At 43.1% G+C, this 18,756-nt stretch overlaps 1 protein-coding gene across 13 annotated transcripts in view; it reads left to right on the top strand.

Annotated features, from left to right (window-relative positions):
- Positions 1 to 18,756, top strand: part of LOC143487899 (membrane-associated phosphatidylinositol transfer protein 2-like) — a 99,973-nt gene that overhangs the window by 34,269 nt on the left and 46,948 nt on the right. For 9 of the 13 annotated variants that reach the window (XM_076987182.1, XM_076987181.1, XM_076987183.1 and 6 more), the window contains 8 exons: positions 4,208 to 4,422; positions 4,831 to 4,952; positions 6,403 to 6,636; positions 7,110 to 7,430; positions 7,820 to 7,915; positions 16,235 to 16,339; positions 16,709 to 16,773; positions 17,741 to 17,791. In XM_076987182.1, the coding sequence (XP_076843297.1) occupies positions 4,208 to 4,422; positions 4,831 to 4,952; positions 6,403 to 6,636; positions 7,110 to 7,430; positions 7,820 to 7,915; positions 16,235 to 16,339; positions 16,709 to 16,773; positions 17,741 to 17,791 (1,209 nt within the window). Of the gene's footprint in view, positions 1 to 4,207; positions 4,423 to 4,830; positions 4,953 to 5,198; positions 5,205 to 5,235; positions 5,241 to 6,402; positions 6,637 to 7,109; positions 7,431 to 7,819; positions 7,916 to 16,234; positions 16,340 to 16,708; positions 16,774 to 17,740; positions 17,792 to 18,756 lie in introns of those variants that run through there. The other 4 variants (XM_076987184.1, XM_076987192.1, XM_076987189.1 and 1 more) reach the window with 3 other exon arrangements.

Here is an 18,756-nt window from a genome sequence, read left to right as displayed (position 1 = left end):
GATTAAGGAAGAGGGTGAGTAGAACAGAGTGAGAGAAGAAGAGAAAGGGTGAGTGGAAAGGTGTGAGTGGAGTAGAGAGTTAGAGTTGAAGAAAGAGGGTGAGTAGAACAGAGTGAGAGAGAAGAAGGGAGAGGTTGAGTAGAACAGAGAGTGAGAGTGTAGAAGGAAGAGGGTGAGTGGAACAGAGAGAGAGAGAGAAGAAGGAAAAGTGTGAGTGGAGTAGAGAGTGAGAGAGTTGAAGGAAGAGGATGAGTAGAACAGAGTGAGAGAGAAGAAGGGAGAGGGTGAGAGGAGTAGTGAATGAGAAAGAAGAAGGATGAGGGTGAGTGGAACAGACAATGAGAGTGTAGAAGAAAGAGGGTGAGTGGAACAGAGTGAGAGAGAAGAAGGAAAAGTGTGAGTGGAGTAGAGAGTGAGAGAGAACAAGGGAGAGGGTGAGTGGAACAGAGTGAAAGAGTAGAAGGAAAAATGTGAGTGGAAAAGTCTGAGTGGAGTACAGAGAGTGAGAGAAAAGAAGGAAAAGTGTAAGTGGAGTAGAGTGAGAGTTGAAGGAAGAGGGTGAGTGGAACAGAGTGAGAGAGATGAAGGAAGAGGGTGAGTGGAACAGAGAGTGAGAGAGTTGAAGGAAAAGGGTGAGTGGAACAGAGAGTGAGAGAGAAGAAGGGAGAGGGTGAGTGGAGTAGAGAGTGAGAGAGTAGAAGGGAGAGGGTGAGTGGAACAGAGAGTGAGAGTGTAGAAGGAAGAGGATGAGTGGAACAGAGAGTGAGAGTGTAGAAGGAAGAGGGTGAGTGGAACAGAGTGAGAGAGAAGAAGGAAAAGTGTGAGTGGAGTAGAGAGTGAGAGAGTTGAAGGAAGAGGGTGAGTAGAACAGAGAGAGAGAGAAGAAGGGAGAGGGTGAGTGGAACAGAGTGAGAGAGTAGAAGGGAGAGGGTGAGTGGAGTAGAGAGTGAGAGAGTAGAATGGAGAGGGTGAGTGGAACAGAGAGTGAGAGTGTAGAAGGAAGAGGGTGAGTGGAACAGAGTGAGAGAGAAGGAAAAGTGTAAGTGGAGTAGAGAGTGAGAGAGTTGAAGGAAGAGGGTGAGTAGAACAGAGAGTGAGAGAGAAGAAGGGAGAGGGTGAGTAGAACAGAGAGTGAGAGAGAAGAAGGGAGAGGGTGAGTGGATCAGAGTGAGAGAGTAGAAGGGAGAGTGTGAGTGCATCAGAGTGAGAGAGTAGAAGGGAGAGGGTGAGTGGAGTAGAGAGTGAGAGAGAAGAAGGGAGAGGGTGAGTGGAACAGAGTGAGAGAGAAGAAGGGAGAGTGTGAGTGGGAGGAAGTAGAGAAGCAGAGAAAGGGAGCAGGAATATTGGAGTCTCCTATTAATGTACTGGGAGTTGCCATGGCAGCAAAAGAAGCCCTGTTCACCTGTTGTGATTGTGTGGCCCGTCTCTTTCCCACCTGTTCTCCTGATTTTAAACACATATTTGTGTTTTCTGCTGAAACCTGAACTTAGGCTATTACAGGTTATCACCTTAAAAACTTGTGGTTACAAAAATTTTTTTCCCACTACATGGATCATTGTGTGTGAAAGCTCTGTTTGGAGGTCTTTGTGTATATCAGTTCTATGGTCTGTGTCAAAGGTGCTCAGTGGCACCTGTCAACAAACTAATGAAATGCCTATAAAGAGCAATCTGTGTGTGTGTGTGTGTGTGTGTGTGTGTGTGTGTGTGTGTGTGTGTGTGTGTGTGTGTGTGTGTGTGTGTGTGTGTGTGTGTGTGTGTGTGTGTGTGTGTGTGTGTTAAATCTGTTGAGCCAGCTCTGTTGTTGAGAGCCGGGTGCAGTTCTAATAAAAGGCCTGTCAGGGTTAATGAGGCAGATTTAACTGGACAGCTCCCATACCTCTCTTCCTCTCCTCTCCTCCTCTCCTCTCCTCTCCTCTCTTCCTCTCCTCTCCTCCTCTCCTCTCCTCCTCTCCTCTCCTCTCCTCTCTTCCTCTCCTCTCCTCCTCTCCTCTCCTCCTCTCCTCTCTTCCTCTCCTCTCCTCCTCTCCTCTCCTCTCTTCCTCTCCTCCTCTCCTCTCCTCCTCTCCTCTCCTTCTCTCCTCTCTTCCTCTCCTCTCCTCCTCTCCTCTCCTTCTCTCCTCTCTTCCTCTCCTCTCCTCCTCTCCTCTCTTCCTCTCCTCCTCTCCTCTCTTCCTCTCCTCTCCTCCTCTCCTCTCCTTCTCTCCTCTTCTCCTCTTCTCATCTACACCTCAATATTTTCACCTCAATCAAAATTTGTCCTCCGCATTTACCCATCTGTGCAGTTAACACACACACACACACACACACACACACACACACACACACACACACACACACACACACACACACACACACACACGCACGCACTGGGGGTTCTGGGAATTGTAGTCCTTGGCAGGCATGTCCGGAACGGAGGGTGTGACAAGAATTGTCAAATATTGGTTTTTCATTTTAGTTTCCTGTATAGTAAATAACAGTGAAAAAATGAACTTAAAAAACAAACAAACCAAAAGAAACTAAATCTAACAAAGAAGGCAAATAATGGGATCGCACAGTGTGGCACAGCCAGATGTTAGTTGGGTGTCTCTGTCACCACTACCTGGCTCTAAATAAACACAGTGTGGCACAGCCAGATGTTAGCTGGGTGTCTCTGTCACCACTACCTGGCTCTAAATAAACAGTGTGACACAGCCAGATGTTAGCTGGGTGTCTCTGTCACCACTACCTGGCTCTAAATAAACACAGTGTGGCACAGCCAGATGTTAGCTGGGTGTCTCTGTCACCACTACCTGGCTCTAAATAAACACAGTGTGGCACAGCCAGATGTTAGCTGGGTGTCTCTGTCACCACTACCTGGCTCTAAATAAACACAGTGTGACACAACCAGATGTTAGCTGGGTGTCTCTGTCACCACTACCTGGCTCTAAATAAACACAGTGTGACACAGCCAGATGTTAGCTGGGTGTCTCTGTCACCACTACCTGGCTCTAAATAAACACAGTGTGACACAGCCAGATGTTAGCTGGGTGTCTCTGTCACCATTACCTGGCTCTAAATAAACACAGTGTGGCACAGCCAGATGTTAGCTGGGCGTCTCTGTCACCACTACCTGGCTCTAAATAAACACAGTGTGGCACAGCCAGATGTTAGCTGGGTGTCTCTGTCACCACTACCTGGCTCTAAATAAACACAGTGTGACACAACCAGATGTTAGCTGGGTGTCTCTGTCACCACTACCTGGCTCTAAATAAACACAGTGTGACACAGCCAGACGTTAGCTGGGTGTGTCTGTCACCATTACCTGGCTCTGAACAAACACAGTGTGGCTTTGAATAAACACGATGCAAAGGTCAGACAATCCCAGAAGCCTTTTTTTACCTGAACGAATTTATTTTTTATTCAAATGTGTGAAGCTTAAAAGGGCAACACGCATACAGGTATCTCACAGAACCCAGTTTACAATTACTTCAATTTAACTGTTAAGCTTTAACAGCATGTAGCATGTTTAATAATTTTCTGCATAAGATGATCAAACTTGGATGTTGTGTTTCACATCTTTATTTCATCAACAGTAGTGGTTAATCCTCACCCATTTTGTCTAAAGTGGCCTCTGAGTAGCCAATTGGAACCTGGTATTCAGCAATATTGTTACTTTCAGTTGTATAACTCATTTCCTGTAAACCTTGGACACATTTGGCAAGACCAAACCTTTGTGTGAAACTATATAATACTCAAACATAATACTTACTTCAAATAAAATAACTGTGTAAACTTGAGCAAAGAGACTAGTGAGGCTCGTGAAGATTAGCATATGGATGTTCACTTCAACTTTTGGATATCTGTTTACTGCAGTTTAGTTCTATTTCAAATCTAACATCTCCAGTCTAACAGTATTCAGTCATGACTGTCCATATACTACAGTGCAGTAGGGTTTAGAACAGGACAGATTTTCAAATATTAACTGCCACCAATATAGTTTGTAAAGTCACTTTTACCATTGTGTGCATAAATTAACAAATGAATAACTAAACGAAACGAATGAATGAAACATTCATTGTATACAGTCTGGACATTTAAATGTCATTTAAATCTTTGTTGTGAGATTTTGTTGGCTAAGTCACGAGTTTATGTGAAACTGAACATCTTTACTGCTACTTTGTAATGAGCTTTCTCACAAATGCTCATCTGTGGGTCATTAACTGTTCAGAAGAAAAGCCGAGAGGAGAGTTGTGGTGAGGGCAGTGGTGTGGAGATCCTGGAGAACCGGCCCTACACAGATGGACCTGGAGGGAACGGCCAGTACACTCATAAGGTCTACCATATCGGCATGCACATCCCTGGCTGGTTCCGCTCCATCCTGCCTAAAGCAGCACTGAGGGTAGAGGAGGAGTCCTGGAACGCTTACCCATACACTCGCACACGGTGAGGCTGACCCTCCAGCACTCCCGCAGAACCTGACTGGGATCTGGGTTTAGGGTAGATTCTCAGTGTCTCTTTTCTTGTTTGTATATCCTATGGGTTTGACTGTCATTGTTATGTCAAGCTGTTCCCTCATCTCTAACTGCTCCAGAGAATATGGTGACATGAATGAATGAATGAATGTTCAACTTATATAGCGCCTTTCTAGATACTCAAGGTCGTATCTCAAGGACATCACCATTTACCCTTTTGGGTGATTTCATAACCTTGAACTAGATTATGTGTTCATGTTTATATTGTTCATACTGAACTATAAGATAACGTACATGATATAATGTGAGAGTTAAGGGTCTAAACTGAGACTTAAGGGTGTTTTAATCTTTTAATCCTTTTGTCCTGTTGTCTTTGTAGGTACACTTGTCCATTCGTTGAGAAGTTTTCTATTGACATTGAAACATATTACAAATCTGATACAGGAAACCAGCCAGATGTTTTTAATATGTCTCAAGCAGAAAGAAGGCAAAGAACTCTGGGTATGTAAAGAACTCTGGGTATATAAAGAACTCGGGGTATGTAAAGAATTTTGGGTATGCAAAGAACTATGGGTATGTTAAGAACTTTGGGTATGTAAAGAACTCTGGGTATGTTAAGAACTCTGGGTATATAAAGAACTCGGGGTATGTAAAGAACTTGGGGTATGTAAAGAACTCTGGGTATGTTAAGAACTTTGGGTATGTAAAGAACTCTGGGTATGTTAAGAACTTTGGGTATGTAAAGAACTCTGGGTATGTAAAGAGCTCGGGGTATGTTAAGAACTCTGGGTATGTTAAGAACTCTGAGTATGTTAAGATATCTGTTCCTGTCTGGTGTCTGCATTTACATCCAAACCATGAAACTGGACATAATTTACGCATTCATTAGGTATATGGTTTTGCTAATACTGAAAGTATCTAATACTTTATATGTTGGCAGGCAGATGGCTGTGGGTTGGGGAAGTCAATTAATTATATTTTGAAGGAGGTGCTAATTTTTTGAGACTTTGTTTATTCTGTTAGAATTAGTAGCAGTAATACTGGTATTTTCAGTTGGCCTCTACTGGCCATTTAAATGTTCATTTTAATGATTAATGACATTCTATTCAGCTGTGAAATGTGGTCATACAATATTTCTTTTTAATTTACATAATTTCACATACTTTAATTAAGTTGTTAAGATGTTTTAATACCTCTAATGAAACCTGAAATCAGTCTCTGATCTACATATTTAATGGTTAGTCAATGCAGCAGATGTAAAATGGGATTATAGATGCTGTACTACTCCACAAAAAGGAGCTGGCAATATTTTAGAGCATATTGTAAGGCTAGGCAATGTAATAATAGACTAATTGTTATCACAAGATTAATTAGATTAATAGATTAATTATTATCACATTGTCATGGGTAGCATACAGGCAAAAAAGGAAACAGGATTTTCAAGGATTTAATGAAACAAACAAAAAAAAGTATAACTAGTCCTCAAACAAGAAACGAACAAACCCAGTGTAACGCCAATAAACAATAAAGTAGGTATTTACAAAGTGAAGTGAAAGGTATAACACACAGGTGGCAGGGTAAATATAAAGGCAACAGGCTACATCTGTTCAGGGGCATGACACAGAAACCAAAACACAAAACACGTGGAACTCAAAAACAACACCATCAAAAGTCAACGTGTTTGTAAGGGGGAGCCGTCACGCCTGACTTTAAAATATTGTCATATTGACATATATTATAAAGATATACTGATCAATTACTCTAGTGTTGCATTGCTATTCTATTGTTGTATTATGGTTATGACTTTTTGTTATAGGATTTCATAATTAAATATGTAAAAATATATTTCCAAAAGCTTGTATTTATGTGCTATGGTGCAGTTCATATTACTAAATGTGATAAAAAACGAATGTACCATTGATAATATTATAAGAGCCCTTTTCTTGTCCAGATCCTATTGACATAGTGAAGGACCCGATTCCACCGCACGAGTATAAAGGCGAAGAGGATCCGCGTATCTTCCGCTCTGTCAAAACCAGCCGCGGCCCTCTGACCGATGACTGGATTGAAGAGTTTGTCCAAGATCCCAGCAAATCACCAATCATGTGTGCCTACAAACTTTGCAAAGTAGAGTTTAGATACTGGGGCATGCAATCTAAAATTGAACGCTTCATCCATGATGTTGGTATGTATTTTTAAATTGCTTTCACTAGGATGAGACAAATGCCATTGAAAAATGTATTGAAATAATGTTCCTTTTTAAAGCTACATATCAGCACATATATCAGAGTATAGTCACTCCATTGTTGAATGAACCATTTCCTAATTTCATCTTTTAAGTTGATATAGACTGGATAGACTTTCAGTATTGCTGTGATTATTTTATGGCTAAACACCAGTGATGTAACTCATCATGTCTCAGCAAACAGTGTAGTACCAAACATTTTATGTTTCAATCATCTAAGATGCTTCTCAACTAAATGATATTTAAATTAAATTCCGCCTAATAATTTTTTATTGTTTACAGTAATTCGTTCTTCCAGTATTCGTAGCATTGACTGTACTGCATATACACCAAGAGCAATAACCAGCTAGCAAACAGATATTTCAACTCTTCATGCATATGAGAGATTCTTTAATTTCATGTGTGTATGGCAGGTTTGCGGAAGGTGATGGTGCGTGCGCACAGACAGGCGTGGTGTTGGCAGGACGAGTGGTACGGCCTGACCATGGAGGACATCAGACACCTGGAGCTGGAGACCCAGCTGGCCCTGGCACAGAAAATGGCCCAGTATACCGATGAGGTGACAGACACCAATGGCACAGGAGACTCCTTCCCTGAAAAGAGCCAGGAGGTTCAGGACAAGCTCAGTCCCAGCCCAGAAGAAGCTAAGGTGGTAGACACCCTGCAGGCGAGGAGCACACTCACCAAACAGTGGTCCACATCATCTAGATCTTCTAGATCATCTAAGAGAGGAGGTGTGTGTGTGCACGCATGTATGGGTTTGTTGAGGTTGTTGTCCCTTTTGGTCTGATTAATAATATTTGTCTAATTTTGATCAAGTTCACCAGCCTGTTTTATGGATGCTGTGAAATGGATTGTTATAGCCTTCTACAGTAAGGTTAGGGTTGGGGTTTTAATTCTTCTACAGTAAGGTTAGGGTTGGGGTTTTAATTCTTCTATAGTAAGGTTAGGGTTAGGGTTTTAATTCTTCTGTATTCAATGCTCTTTGATGTTTATGTTCATTATTGTGTAAAGATACAATAGAAACATAACTTTATAACATGTAACTTTATAACATGTAAGTTGCATGTAAGATTTGTTTGACGAGATATCCTAAGGAAAACTTTTATTTTCGCTACATGAGTGAGTCCATCCCGCCACAGCATCTCAGAATGGAGGATGCAGAGCATCGCACGGGACTCAGAAGATAACTCAGACGAAGAGTTCTTTGATGCCCACGGTAGATATCACCTCTCACCATACCTGGAAATGCATGGAAGCGCAGTAATGCAATAAGTATTCCTCCTAATTATGCTGGACTAACAGGGAAAAAAACTTGTGTTCCAGTTTTTATCATAGCTGTGGTCCTTGATTCTGAGTTTGGAAAAAGTGGGTAGTGACATAAAAGTGACATAAAAACGTCTAAAATATTGATTTAAATACATGACAGAGACAGTGACAGTGACTTCTAGCAACATGTGAACAATCACACATGAGCATTCTGAACATGAGACACTGCTTAAAATCAAAGACAAGCTCAGTGTCCAGCTGGCCATCAGTGAAGCAAAGCAAATCAGCTTAGAGCTGCATATGCTGTCAATAAGAGGAGGAGAGAGGAGGAGAGGAGAAGAGAGTGGAGGAGAGAGGAAGAGAGGAGGAGAGAGGAGGGAGGAGGAGGAGAGAGCAGGGGGGAGGAAGAGAGGAGGAGAGAGGAGGGAGGAGGAGGAGAGAGCAGGGGAGAGGAAGAGAGGAGGGAGGAGGAGGAGAGAGCAGGAGAGAGGAGGGAGGAGGAGGAGAGAGCAGGGGAGAGGAAGAGAGGAGGAGAGAGGAAGGAGGAGGAGGAGAGAGCAGGGGAGAGGAAGAGAGGAGGAGAGAGGAGGGAGGAGGAGGAGAGAGCAGGGGAGAGGAAGAGAGGAGGAGAGAGGAGGGAGGAGGAGGAGAGAGCAGGGGAGAGGAAGAGAGGAGGAGAGAGGAAGGAGGAGGAGGAGAGAGCAGGGGAGAGGAAGAGAGGAGGAGAGAGGAGGGAGGAGGAGGAGAGAGCACGCCACTCTGCGTCAGCGTCTTCTGAGGCGTCATGGGCACTAAGTGTGCAGCGCTGGATGAGCGTACCTGTGAGCTTTAAATAGGGAATGGATAAAAAAGGCACAGGTGCTCGTGGGTAATAATCGTGTGATTGGGAGTGGACGTACCTCTCCTGCTGGGTGACACTTATTCCATGGACTGTTAACGTTTTGCTAGATACGAAGCTTTTCCTAGAATTTTATTGTAAATTCACATTCTCAGTCACTCTCTCACTTATGGTTGGGGGCATGATATTCTCCACAAGGCGACGTTGCTGCCAGTCTACTAACTTCTATGCGCATGTGGACTTTAGACACCTGGGACAGCTGGTGTCCCAATGGTGCTTCACACCAGTGTGTCCTTGTTTTCATTTTATTATGGAGTACAAACCAGATTCCAAAAACATTGGGACACTAAACAAATTGTGAATAAAAACTGAGTGCAATGATGTGGAGGTGCCAACATCTAATATTTTATTCAGAATTTACATTTACATTTACATTTACGGCATTTAGCAGACGCTCTTATCCAGAGCGACTTACAAAGTGCTTTGCAAAGTAGCTATGATGTTGTGATTGCTGCAGAATGTGGTCTGGCATTATCTTGTTGAAAAATGCAGAGTCTTCCCTGAAAAAGATTACGTCTAGATGGGAGCATATGTTGTTCTACAACCTGAACATAGTTATCTGCATTAATGGTGCCTTTCCAGACATGCAAGCTGCCCACGCCACAAGCACTCATGCAACCCCATATCATCAGTGATGCAGGCTTCTGAATGGAGCGTTGATAATAAACTGGGCTATCCTTGTCCTCTCTGGTCCGGATGACATGGCGTCCCAAAAGAACTTCAAATCGTGACTCATCTGACCACTCATTTTGCCACACTCCATTTTAAATGACCCCTGGCCCAGTGCAAATGTCTGAGCTTGTGGAGCTTGCTTAGAAATGGCTTCCTCTTTGCACTGTAGAGTTGAATCAACATATTTTCCTTTAAAATGTTACATTTACTCTTGATTAAACTTTTGATCTGTCATCTAAGTTCTATTACGAATAAAATATCGACATTTGCCATCTCCACATCATTGTATTCAGTTTTTATTCACAATTTGTTTAGAGTCCCAACTTTTTTGGAATCCGGTTTGTATGTACATTCACATTGGTTTATGGTAGATGCTAAGACCCAATTTTTGTCAAAACACACAGCAGCCATGCATACAACAGACAAAACATCTCACACTTTTGGAAAAAGCAAACACTTCAACCAAATCTCTTGTAATTCTCGCCAAAACCGTATTATTGCATTCAAACTCTAAACACAAATATCAGATGATTAGTTTGGTTGAGGTGAATCACAACAAATCGTGATTGTTCAGTGAACCAGTTTGTACTTGAGCAGCCTCGTGCAAACTGATGTTGTCCCAGACGATAACAAATCTGGACTGTTCTGGTTCATCCCCCTAGTGATGGTGAATGAGTGTGTTGTGCTCTGTGTTGAAGAAGGTGATCATGTCGACAGTGTTATAGGCAGAGATGTATAGTTAACGAAGTAGAACTACTTCACTACTCTACTTAAGTACTAAAATGCTGTGTCTGTACTTTACTGGAGTATTATTTTTTTCTCCTACTTCCACTTTTACTTCACTACATATTTTCCATCAGTTTAATACTTTTACTCCGATACATTTTTTACGTGCTGTAGTTACTCATTACAATTATAATCATGTTAACTTGCGCTGTCACCGGGTCAAGCGATCAGGCTGTCTTATGAGAAAACTGAGCATGCTCCGGTCGTGTCTCATTTACTCTGCTGCTGCCTTCACTGAACACTTGAGCTTCGTAATCTAGGTTCACTTAACGCGTCGTGACTGCCACAAGGGTCCGCACGGCAAAAATGACGCAATCGCGGTGGCTCCGCCCATGTGTGTTGGCCACGCGCGGTCGCGTCGCGATGTCGTGCACCTCTCGATTTTTGTGCGTGCGAAGTTACAAGGTGGAATTCATGCACTTGTACGGCACTTTGAAGGTCAATTTTCAATATTTTCCAGCACCTTCAGCTTAATTTATATATTTATACAAATACACATATACTTGAAATCATTCTAAATAATTACCTTTTTATCACATTAAAAGAGACGGTATTGCGTTTGGTAAGAGCAGAAGAATACGTGTATTACATAAGCTTGTTGGCGTTTTAATGTACATATATTGGCACCTTCCACACCTTCACCATCGAGTGATCGTGGTGGTGAGGGTGAGGAAGGAGACCGCCCTGGCCCTACCTAGATACAGTGTTTGAGGAAGGAGACCACCCTGGCCCTACCTAGTGTTTGCGTTTGCTGGAGTGAAAGTAAATTCCTATAGGATGAAGTGCCATCTCTGCCTCCCTAAAGAGGGCGAAATATTGGCCTTCAAAAATTCACCTTTGAACTTGAAGAAACACATCAATGTAAGTTATAAATATAACACACAGAAGACACACCAGCTTTAGCTGTAAGTAAGCGCTAGTTATGTTAGATATCTTAGCTAACTAACCTAATTATGTTCATGACGCACTGCAGTATTCACTTAACATTAGCTGGCAATCATAAAGGCGATGTCACGCTGAGATGTGTTTTTAGCAGCAGTAAGCCGTGTCTCTTTTCATGCTGACTAATCATGTGCCCATTTTTATAGTGTAGTGTTTTTATAGGGTAAGGGCATTTATTGAGGGTAAACGCAGGGCAGTAGGCTCACCCTTAGAACCCGATGAATGGATTTTACGTCCATAATACACCTTGTTTTCTCAGCTAAATTAAGATTAACTTGTACCTCTGTGTCAAACCTACAACATAGCAGGACATAGGTCATCTGTTTTTTGTGTACGAAGTGTTAAGCCCAGTTTTTTAAGTTGCTACTTGTTTTTACATACATAACACGTGTATTTGTGGTCTTTGACAGCTTTGATTTTTAAGTGATATATAAAAAAATTGATAATCAAACTTTGATGGCTTTCTTTAATTAATACTAAACACAATACTTGTACTTTTTACTTTCAGTACTTGAGTAATACATTTTAGAATAAACTACTTGCAATACTTAAGTACAAAAATGCTGAATACTTCTGTACTTCCACTTAAGTAAAGTTTTTAAAAACACTTCAACTTCTACTCAAGTCACTTTTTTGATAGAGTACTTGTACTTTTACTCAAGTATGGGTCTCTAATACTTTATACATGCCTGGCTACATGGGTTAGTGTTTTTCAAAAACTGTGCTATACGGACCACTTTTTGGGTCTTAGCAGCTGCAAAAAATCTGTAATATCAAAATGAATTGTATACCTTATTCCAACAGTGTTGTTTTCCATTATGTAGGTGTGCACAGCACAATCTATGTATTGCTGCACTCTACTGCAGTGTAGGTTAGATTGTGTCTTCAGCTGTGTTTACTGTGTCTTAAGCTGTTTACACTGTGTCTATATTTGTGTTTTCTGTGCTTTAAGCTGTGTTTACTCTGTCTTCTGCTTTGTTTACCGCTGGCCCATGTCACTAACCTTTAGAACATGGCCGCCTTGTTATAGGCACACTTTGCTTATTCACTAATTCTTAACATCATGTTTGATACGTTATGGGGACTTTTATAATTACCCTTTTAACTTCCTCACAAAATTAAATTCTGATGTATAGCATGGTTTGTGCCTTTGTCTGTGGTAATATCTCTTAATGTTTGGGTGTACTGTACCATTCACTCTTTTCAAAAAGGGGATTAAGGCATATCTTATTTTAACATTAAAGGGTATTAATGCATATCTTATTTTAACATTAAAGGGAATTAAGGCATATCTTATTTTAACATGAAAGGCTTTGCAAAAGAAAAAAAACAGCGTCAAAACTATATTACTGTATCCAGGGCTTAATTTGAGCTGGATCCTGCCGGAACAGGATCCGGGAACTCTTTCATTTTGAAGGGTGCGTTCCGGGAACTGTCTGCCTCGATCCGGTAACTTTCAAGCCTACTAATTATAAGTTATGACACCAGCCTGTCGCACTCCCGGCATTTGGACGGCACGCTGTAGAAATCTGTCTGCGTTGAACCAATTAACTGAACAAATAATTCTATAAAAGACATTTTTTAAACACAAGATTCAAATTCAGGCTTCCTAAATCACACAAGAGCTCTCCTTTTTAGCTATGCCTTTCCACGTCTCCCCTATAAAGCTAGTTATACTTTCACGAGTGACCGTAGCGCGCGACTCCGTGAACGGCGGAGGCGTTTATACTTGCCGTTGTGACGCACGGGGTGGAGCGAAGGACGAGACACAGAATCCCTTGCTGCAACAGACGTCACCACCACCACGAATATCCATAGACGCAGACGATTGCACGTGGACAACGTAAACACACGCCCAAAAGGGAGGGGCCGGGGTCCTCAACGTGACAGATGCCCCCTCCAAGGGCACTACCCGTCCCGGGGTGCTAACAGGACCGAGTGCCCCGAACCCACGTCGATGGGCGGATCCGACGCGCTCAGTCCTGCGTCTGGGAGGTGGCCGCCCTCGGCGAAGCGTCCGCCACGAACCGCCTAAAACACCCTCCCTGGGAAGACTGGGGAGAAGACGTTAGACACAATAAACGGGACGTTCGCAAACACACAAACAGGTACACTTACACAAATAGGCACAAATGGGAAAAGGGGGTTTGTCGAACAAACGGGAAGACTTACGAACACCGGAACAGACAAACATGTAACGGGCGCCAAGCTACGCGCCAGGAAGAGAGCTAGGAGAGGAGAGAGACCGGGAGCTGCAGGTGCTGCGGGGGACGGTCCTCCTCCAGCCTTTGCTGCGAACCCTCCGCCGGGTGCAGCGCGACTGGCGAACTCCCCTCTCTGTGGGCCGTAGGACCCTCCCCCTTCGCTTCTTGACCGCACTCCGGAGCAGGCAGTCTGGGCTTCCATCTCCATCTCCTCCTCCCCCTCACTGCCCCGGCTCCAGCTCATGGGCTGCTCCGGGCTGCCACCCCGGGAGCAGTCCATCCTTCCTCCTCAGGAGCGATCGGAGGATGGGCCCGCCTCTGGAGTCCACCTCCCTTTCACAGTCCCGGCAGATATTTCCGAAGGGGCAGGGCTCTCATCCTCCTCCTCAGTGTAGGAGCACTCGGACGGGGGGTAATCCCCCTTTTCCTCCTCCTCCTCCTCCCCACCATTTTCTACGGGGGGAAAGGAGCACATGGGCGAAGGGAGGTAATCCTTTTCCTCCTCCTCCTCCTCCTCACCGTAGTCCTCCTCCTCCTCCTCACCGTAGTCCACGGTGGAGGCGTCGCACTCCGACGGAGGGTACTCTTCCTCCTCCTCCCCACCGTAGTCCACAGTGGAGGCGTCACACACTGACGGAGGGTAGGCTTCCTCTTCCTCCTCCCGAGTCCTCCTCCCCGAATTCCTTCTCCGGCGTTGACGCGGTGGCGCCGATCGTGCAGTCGCCCACCCTCGGAGGTGAGAGGGCGCGGGAAGGAGATGAGTGGAGATGTCTCCAAATCCTCACCGCGCCCTCGCGGAACATTTCCGCCACTCACGAGCCGCAGACAGCTGGGAAGCGCACACAGGGTCCTGCTCCAGCTCTTCCAACGTGGGGTCGTGGCGCGAGGAAGACTCCTCTTCCTCTCCTCCCTCCTCACGACAAGGAGGGTCCCCCTCAAGCTCGAGGACGCCCACTCGCAGGGGCGAGAGTTCCTGGGAAGGAGAGGGGTGCTTCTCCAGCCACACCCTTACAGCTATCTGGCGGTACTCTTCTGCCAGCTCGGGATTAGCGGTTTCCCGAGCCGCGCACAGCAGATAGGAGCACTCCGGGTCTTGCTGGAGCTGCGCCATAGTCGGCGTGGCCTTGCGGTGCGGGGGGGAGGAAGAAGCGCGGTGATGCCGCTTGCTGAGGCGCTTTGCCTTTTTCGGCTGGGTTGCGTAGCCTGGCATGGTCTTGATGTCTCGGACGGCTCGTCATTCTGTGACGCACGGGGTGGAGCGAAGGACGAGACACAGAATCCCTTGCTACGACAAACGTCACTTTTTATTTTTACAAATATTGGGCAATAGCGCACTTAGCACATGAACACTGACACGGAACGTGTAAACATTAGACAGCGACGAGCACAGGACACTGCGCGAGCGCACATTAAATAGACAAACCACATTAGCCCCACGTGATTACGAGACGGGCCACAGGTGAGACGGATTATCACAAGACATAACCACCACCACGAATATCCATAGACGCAGACGATTGCACGTGGACAACGTAAACACACGCCCAAAAGGGAGGGGCCGGGGTCCTCAACGTGACAGCCGTGTCACATTCTATGCAGTGTCAGAGTTGCCAGGTTCAAAGATTTCACGCCAAATTGGGCTTGTTTGAAAATCCAGCCGCGGGTAAAAATTCTGTGGTCACGGGGTGCGGTTTTTTGGGCTACTTTTGAGTTGGGCCACCGCGGGAGTTACAAGTCAACTCTAAGAATTGATTGCGATATAATAGTCAATTTGTCTCCATTTTACACACTCCCCCCCACCCCGTCAACAACTTTGGGCTTTGGGCTAGTTTAGGCTTCTGAAGGGCGGGTTTTACATCGACTTTGTGCGGGATATGTTTGTAGGACCTGACAACCCTGTGCAGTGTTGTCCGTAACGATATGTGGTAGTACAAAGAAACACCCTCTCAAAAACAGGAGAAGGAACCTGATGGGGGGTGGCGAACGTAAAATGGACACAAATTAAGTGTTATATGGCGATCTATCGATCGCCGGTGGTTGGCACTAGAGCGAACTAGTAACTCATTGAATCATAGATGTGGATCAGAGGTAAATAAACTAGATTTTTTTTCGGCGTGAGATATCGGAAGTGTGGCGTGAGAGCGTGTGAAAACGGTCAAATGCGTGTGTCTCACAAATTGTCAGAGTTGGCAACCCTGTAATTTATATATACGAATTGGCTTGTTATTTTGACATTTGTGCACATAAGCGTTGTGTTTTGTGTGCGATCCGGTGACATTGTTGGCCTCAGTGACCCCTTGTCTCATGCCACTGTTTGCGTTCCGGCATCGTTTGATTTACAAATTAAGCACTGACTGTATCTGCTTAAAAGGAAATAATGAAATAATCATAACAATAATTAAATTACATTATAATTAAATAAATAACCCTTAACCTTATTTTTGCCATATTATTAATTAGACACAATACAATCAAATATGAACCTATACCACCTACACATATTTACCTTGCCTAATGTAATTTCTCAGAAGATTTGGCATGTTACTATAATTTGCTATATTACTAATTCAATTCACTTCATCTTAATAATAATTTAAATTGTCATAGACATAGAAATTTACTCTCAATGTTTCTATTTGCTCTCTCAGGCTGATATGAGCTACTCGAAAGAACACATGGAATGTATTTTCAGTAGAAGACGTTAGTATGAATCAAGAGTGACTGACATTCGCACCGGAAATAAACATTTGTGTTTTTTGCTGAATAGAGGCCCTGTCTGACAGCGAGGAGCTGTTCCCTAAAGAGATCGCCAAGTGGAACTCCAATGATCTCATGGATAAGATCGAAGCAGGAGACCCGGAGGAAGCTACAGGTGCTGTTTGTTTAGGCCACATGGTCTGGGTGTGTGGACAGTAACCCGAGTTACTGGCATGAAGAAAATGCATAATGGGAAGGGTGTTATTACTGAATACTTTAAGGTAATATATCATGGTTCACAGTATAAAGCTCAACCTAATTTAGTAGCTGTGCTGTGGCAAAAATGCTCAAATTGGGATTCATAGGGAGATTTCCTTGTCACTGTGTTGTGAAAAGCTCTATATAAATAAATTTGACTTGACTTTTTTTTTTTTTTTAACAAATTAGGAGTTAAAATGTATATATAAAACAAAAAACAATGCAGTAAAAACACAGAGTGATGGAATTTGTGTAATTAGCTGGTTGGTTTCTCTTATCTCTGTAGGAGAGATGTACCAGGAGATGAGTGGCGAGTATGGTAGGACTGCCAGCGAGGAGAGGACAGATGAGGTATGTACCCTAAACAAGTTATGTACCCTAAACAAGTTAGGTACCCTAAACAAGTTATGTACCCTAAACAAGTTAGGTACCCTAAACAAGTTATGTACCCTAAACAAGTTCCATTGTAATTATTTCTGAATTAGTGCTTTTGCTATATGTCACAAAATCAGAACAGCCACAGAGATTTAATATATCCAGAAGTTCAAACACAAGAAAAACATTCTTTCCTATTTCTAGTCCTATAACCAGCCTGTATTATCTGGGATAGTGGCTGGTTCCAACATTAAAGGGTTGTTGGATTTTCTATAAAGATCAAGGATTGCCTGTCATGATATATATATATATAGATTCTAATATTAAGCATATTTGATAATGTGTGGTAATTATTCGTTGTGGTCAGACACAGGTTTGTCTGTGCTACCTGTGATTCTAGCTACACCATAATAAAGGTGTGCTGTTTCTGTTGTAAATGGTGTTGCTAAGTGTGGGTGCCTTGGATACATTTTCAACTTTATGGGTTTCACTTTCACTACAGAAGCATTTTAGTACAGTATACTGTTGGAACATCTTGTATGCAAAATACCTGTATGTGAAACTGCCCTTTAAGAATCAGTGGCACCATGTCTCTTGGCACTTATTATATTGGGGAGGGGGGGGGGGGGGGAGTTAAAAAATAAAGAAATTATAATTAATATTGAAATATAAAACACATTAATTAGATATTAATTAATTAATAATATTAGAACAAATATTAAATGTGACATTAAATATACTGGTCCAGTAAAGTGTTGATTTGTGTGAAATAACTTCTATGAGAGTGATTGAAATTGGAAATAAATAAGGTTTATTCCTAATATAAGTTTGGATCAGTTCTGGTTCTATTGGCTTCCATAGACAAAATCAAAACAAATGTTTTGGAAGACAGAAATCAGACATTTATTCCTGGAGTGTTTTTGTCCTTCTGCACATGCTGTAGATGCGTGGCACAGCTAACATCCCCACCATCACCATAACCAGGCACCATTCAGTAAGTAAACAAAACCACTGGTTTTGGTAGTGAAAATTTTTGGTGAAGTTGTCAACATGCATCACATTATTTCACGTGAGCGTTAAATATTGTGTTTTAGGAGGTTTCTTTCAATGATGGCAGCTTTTGAAAATGGAATGTGATGTATCTTGACGAATGGCTCTTTAATTTGCACTACCAAAGTAAAGGCGTATGTGTTCTGTCCAGAGTAGTTCCCCTAACACATCACTCTGACTGTTTGTAGCAGCATCTTTCCCTTGTCTCCCTCTCAGCACTGGTCAAACGGTAGGCTAGCAGCCATGTTAGGAGCTCCTGTAGCTCACATGGTAGACTGAGACTGGGACCTAATAATAACAAATAACCTTAGACTTTGTAATCAAGGAGAGTGAGGATATCTGGTAGTATTTGTGTTTGAATGGAAGTATTGGAGCTGTGCTCAGAGGTGGTGTAGTACTGCAGCAGGAGATCATGTCATGTAAACTGGAAAACTGCACTTCATAACAGTAATTTCGCACAGTGTCAGATATCAAAACCTCTTTGAATGCTCTTTCAGAGATTTTGAAGACTTTATTTTGGTAAAAAGTGTAGAAGCTGTCTCTATGATGACAGTGGGCTAAGCCTAATATTAGACAAGGACACAAGGATTGACATCAGTGCCTGAGAATATAACCTTTATAACCTTTATTGAAGTAAATAATCTCTGACAGTTCATGACTGCACCCAAGTCCTCTGACTCACTGTCCTATCCAAATGTTTGTGTGTGATTCCCTACAGTCTTCACTTCCATTATGCAGCTCTTCCCTGTGTAACCATGGAACTCCCAAACTTAGCAACTATGTTGCTACTGTATAAATAAGCGTGTGCCAAATATATGGTCTTTTATGGTTGTGGTTATTACTTACCGGTAGTTAAAGGTTTCAGCGCTAATTTCAGATGTGGGATCTGTACCAGGACATGGTTTATAT

This window comes from Brachyhypopomus gauderio, unplaced genomic scaffold (assembly GCF_052324685.1).
Source record: "Brachyhypopomus gauderio isolate BG-103 unplaced genomic scaffold, BGAUD_0.2 sc51, whole genome shotgun sequence".
Taxonomy (NCBI): Eukaryota; Metazoa; Chordata; class Actinopteri; order Gymnotiformes; family Hypopomidae; genus Brachyhypopomus; species Brachyhypopomus gauderio.
This window is presented reverse-complemented; position numbering and strand designations above follow the sequence as displayed.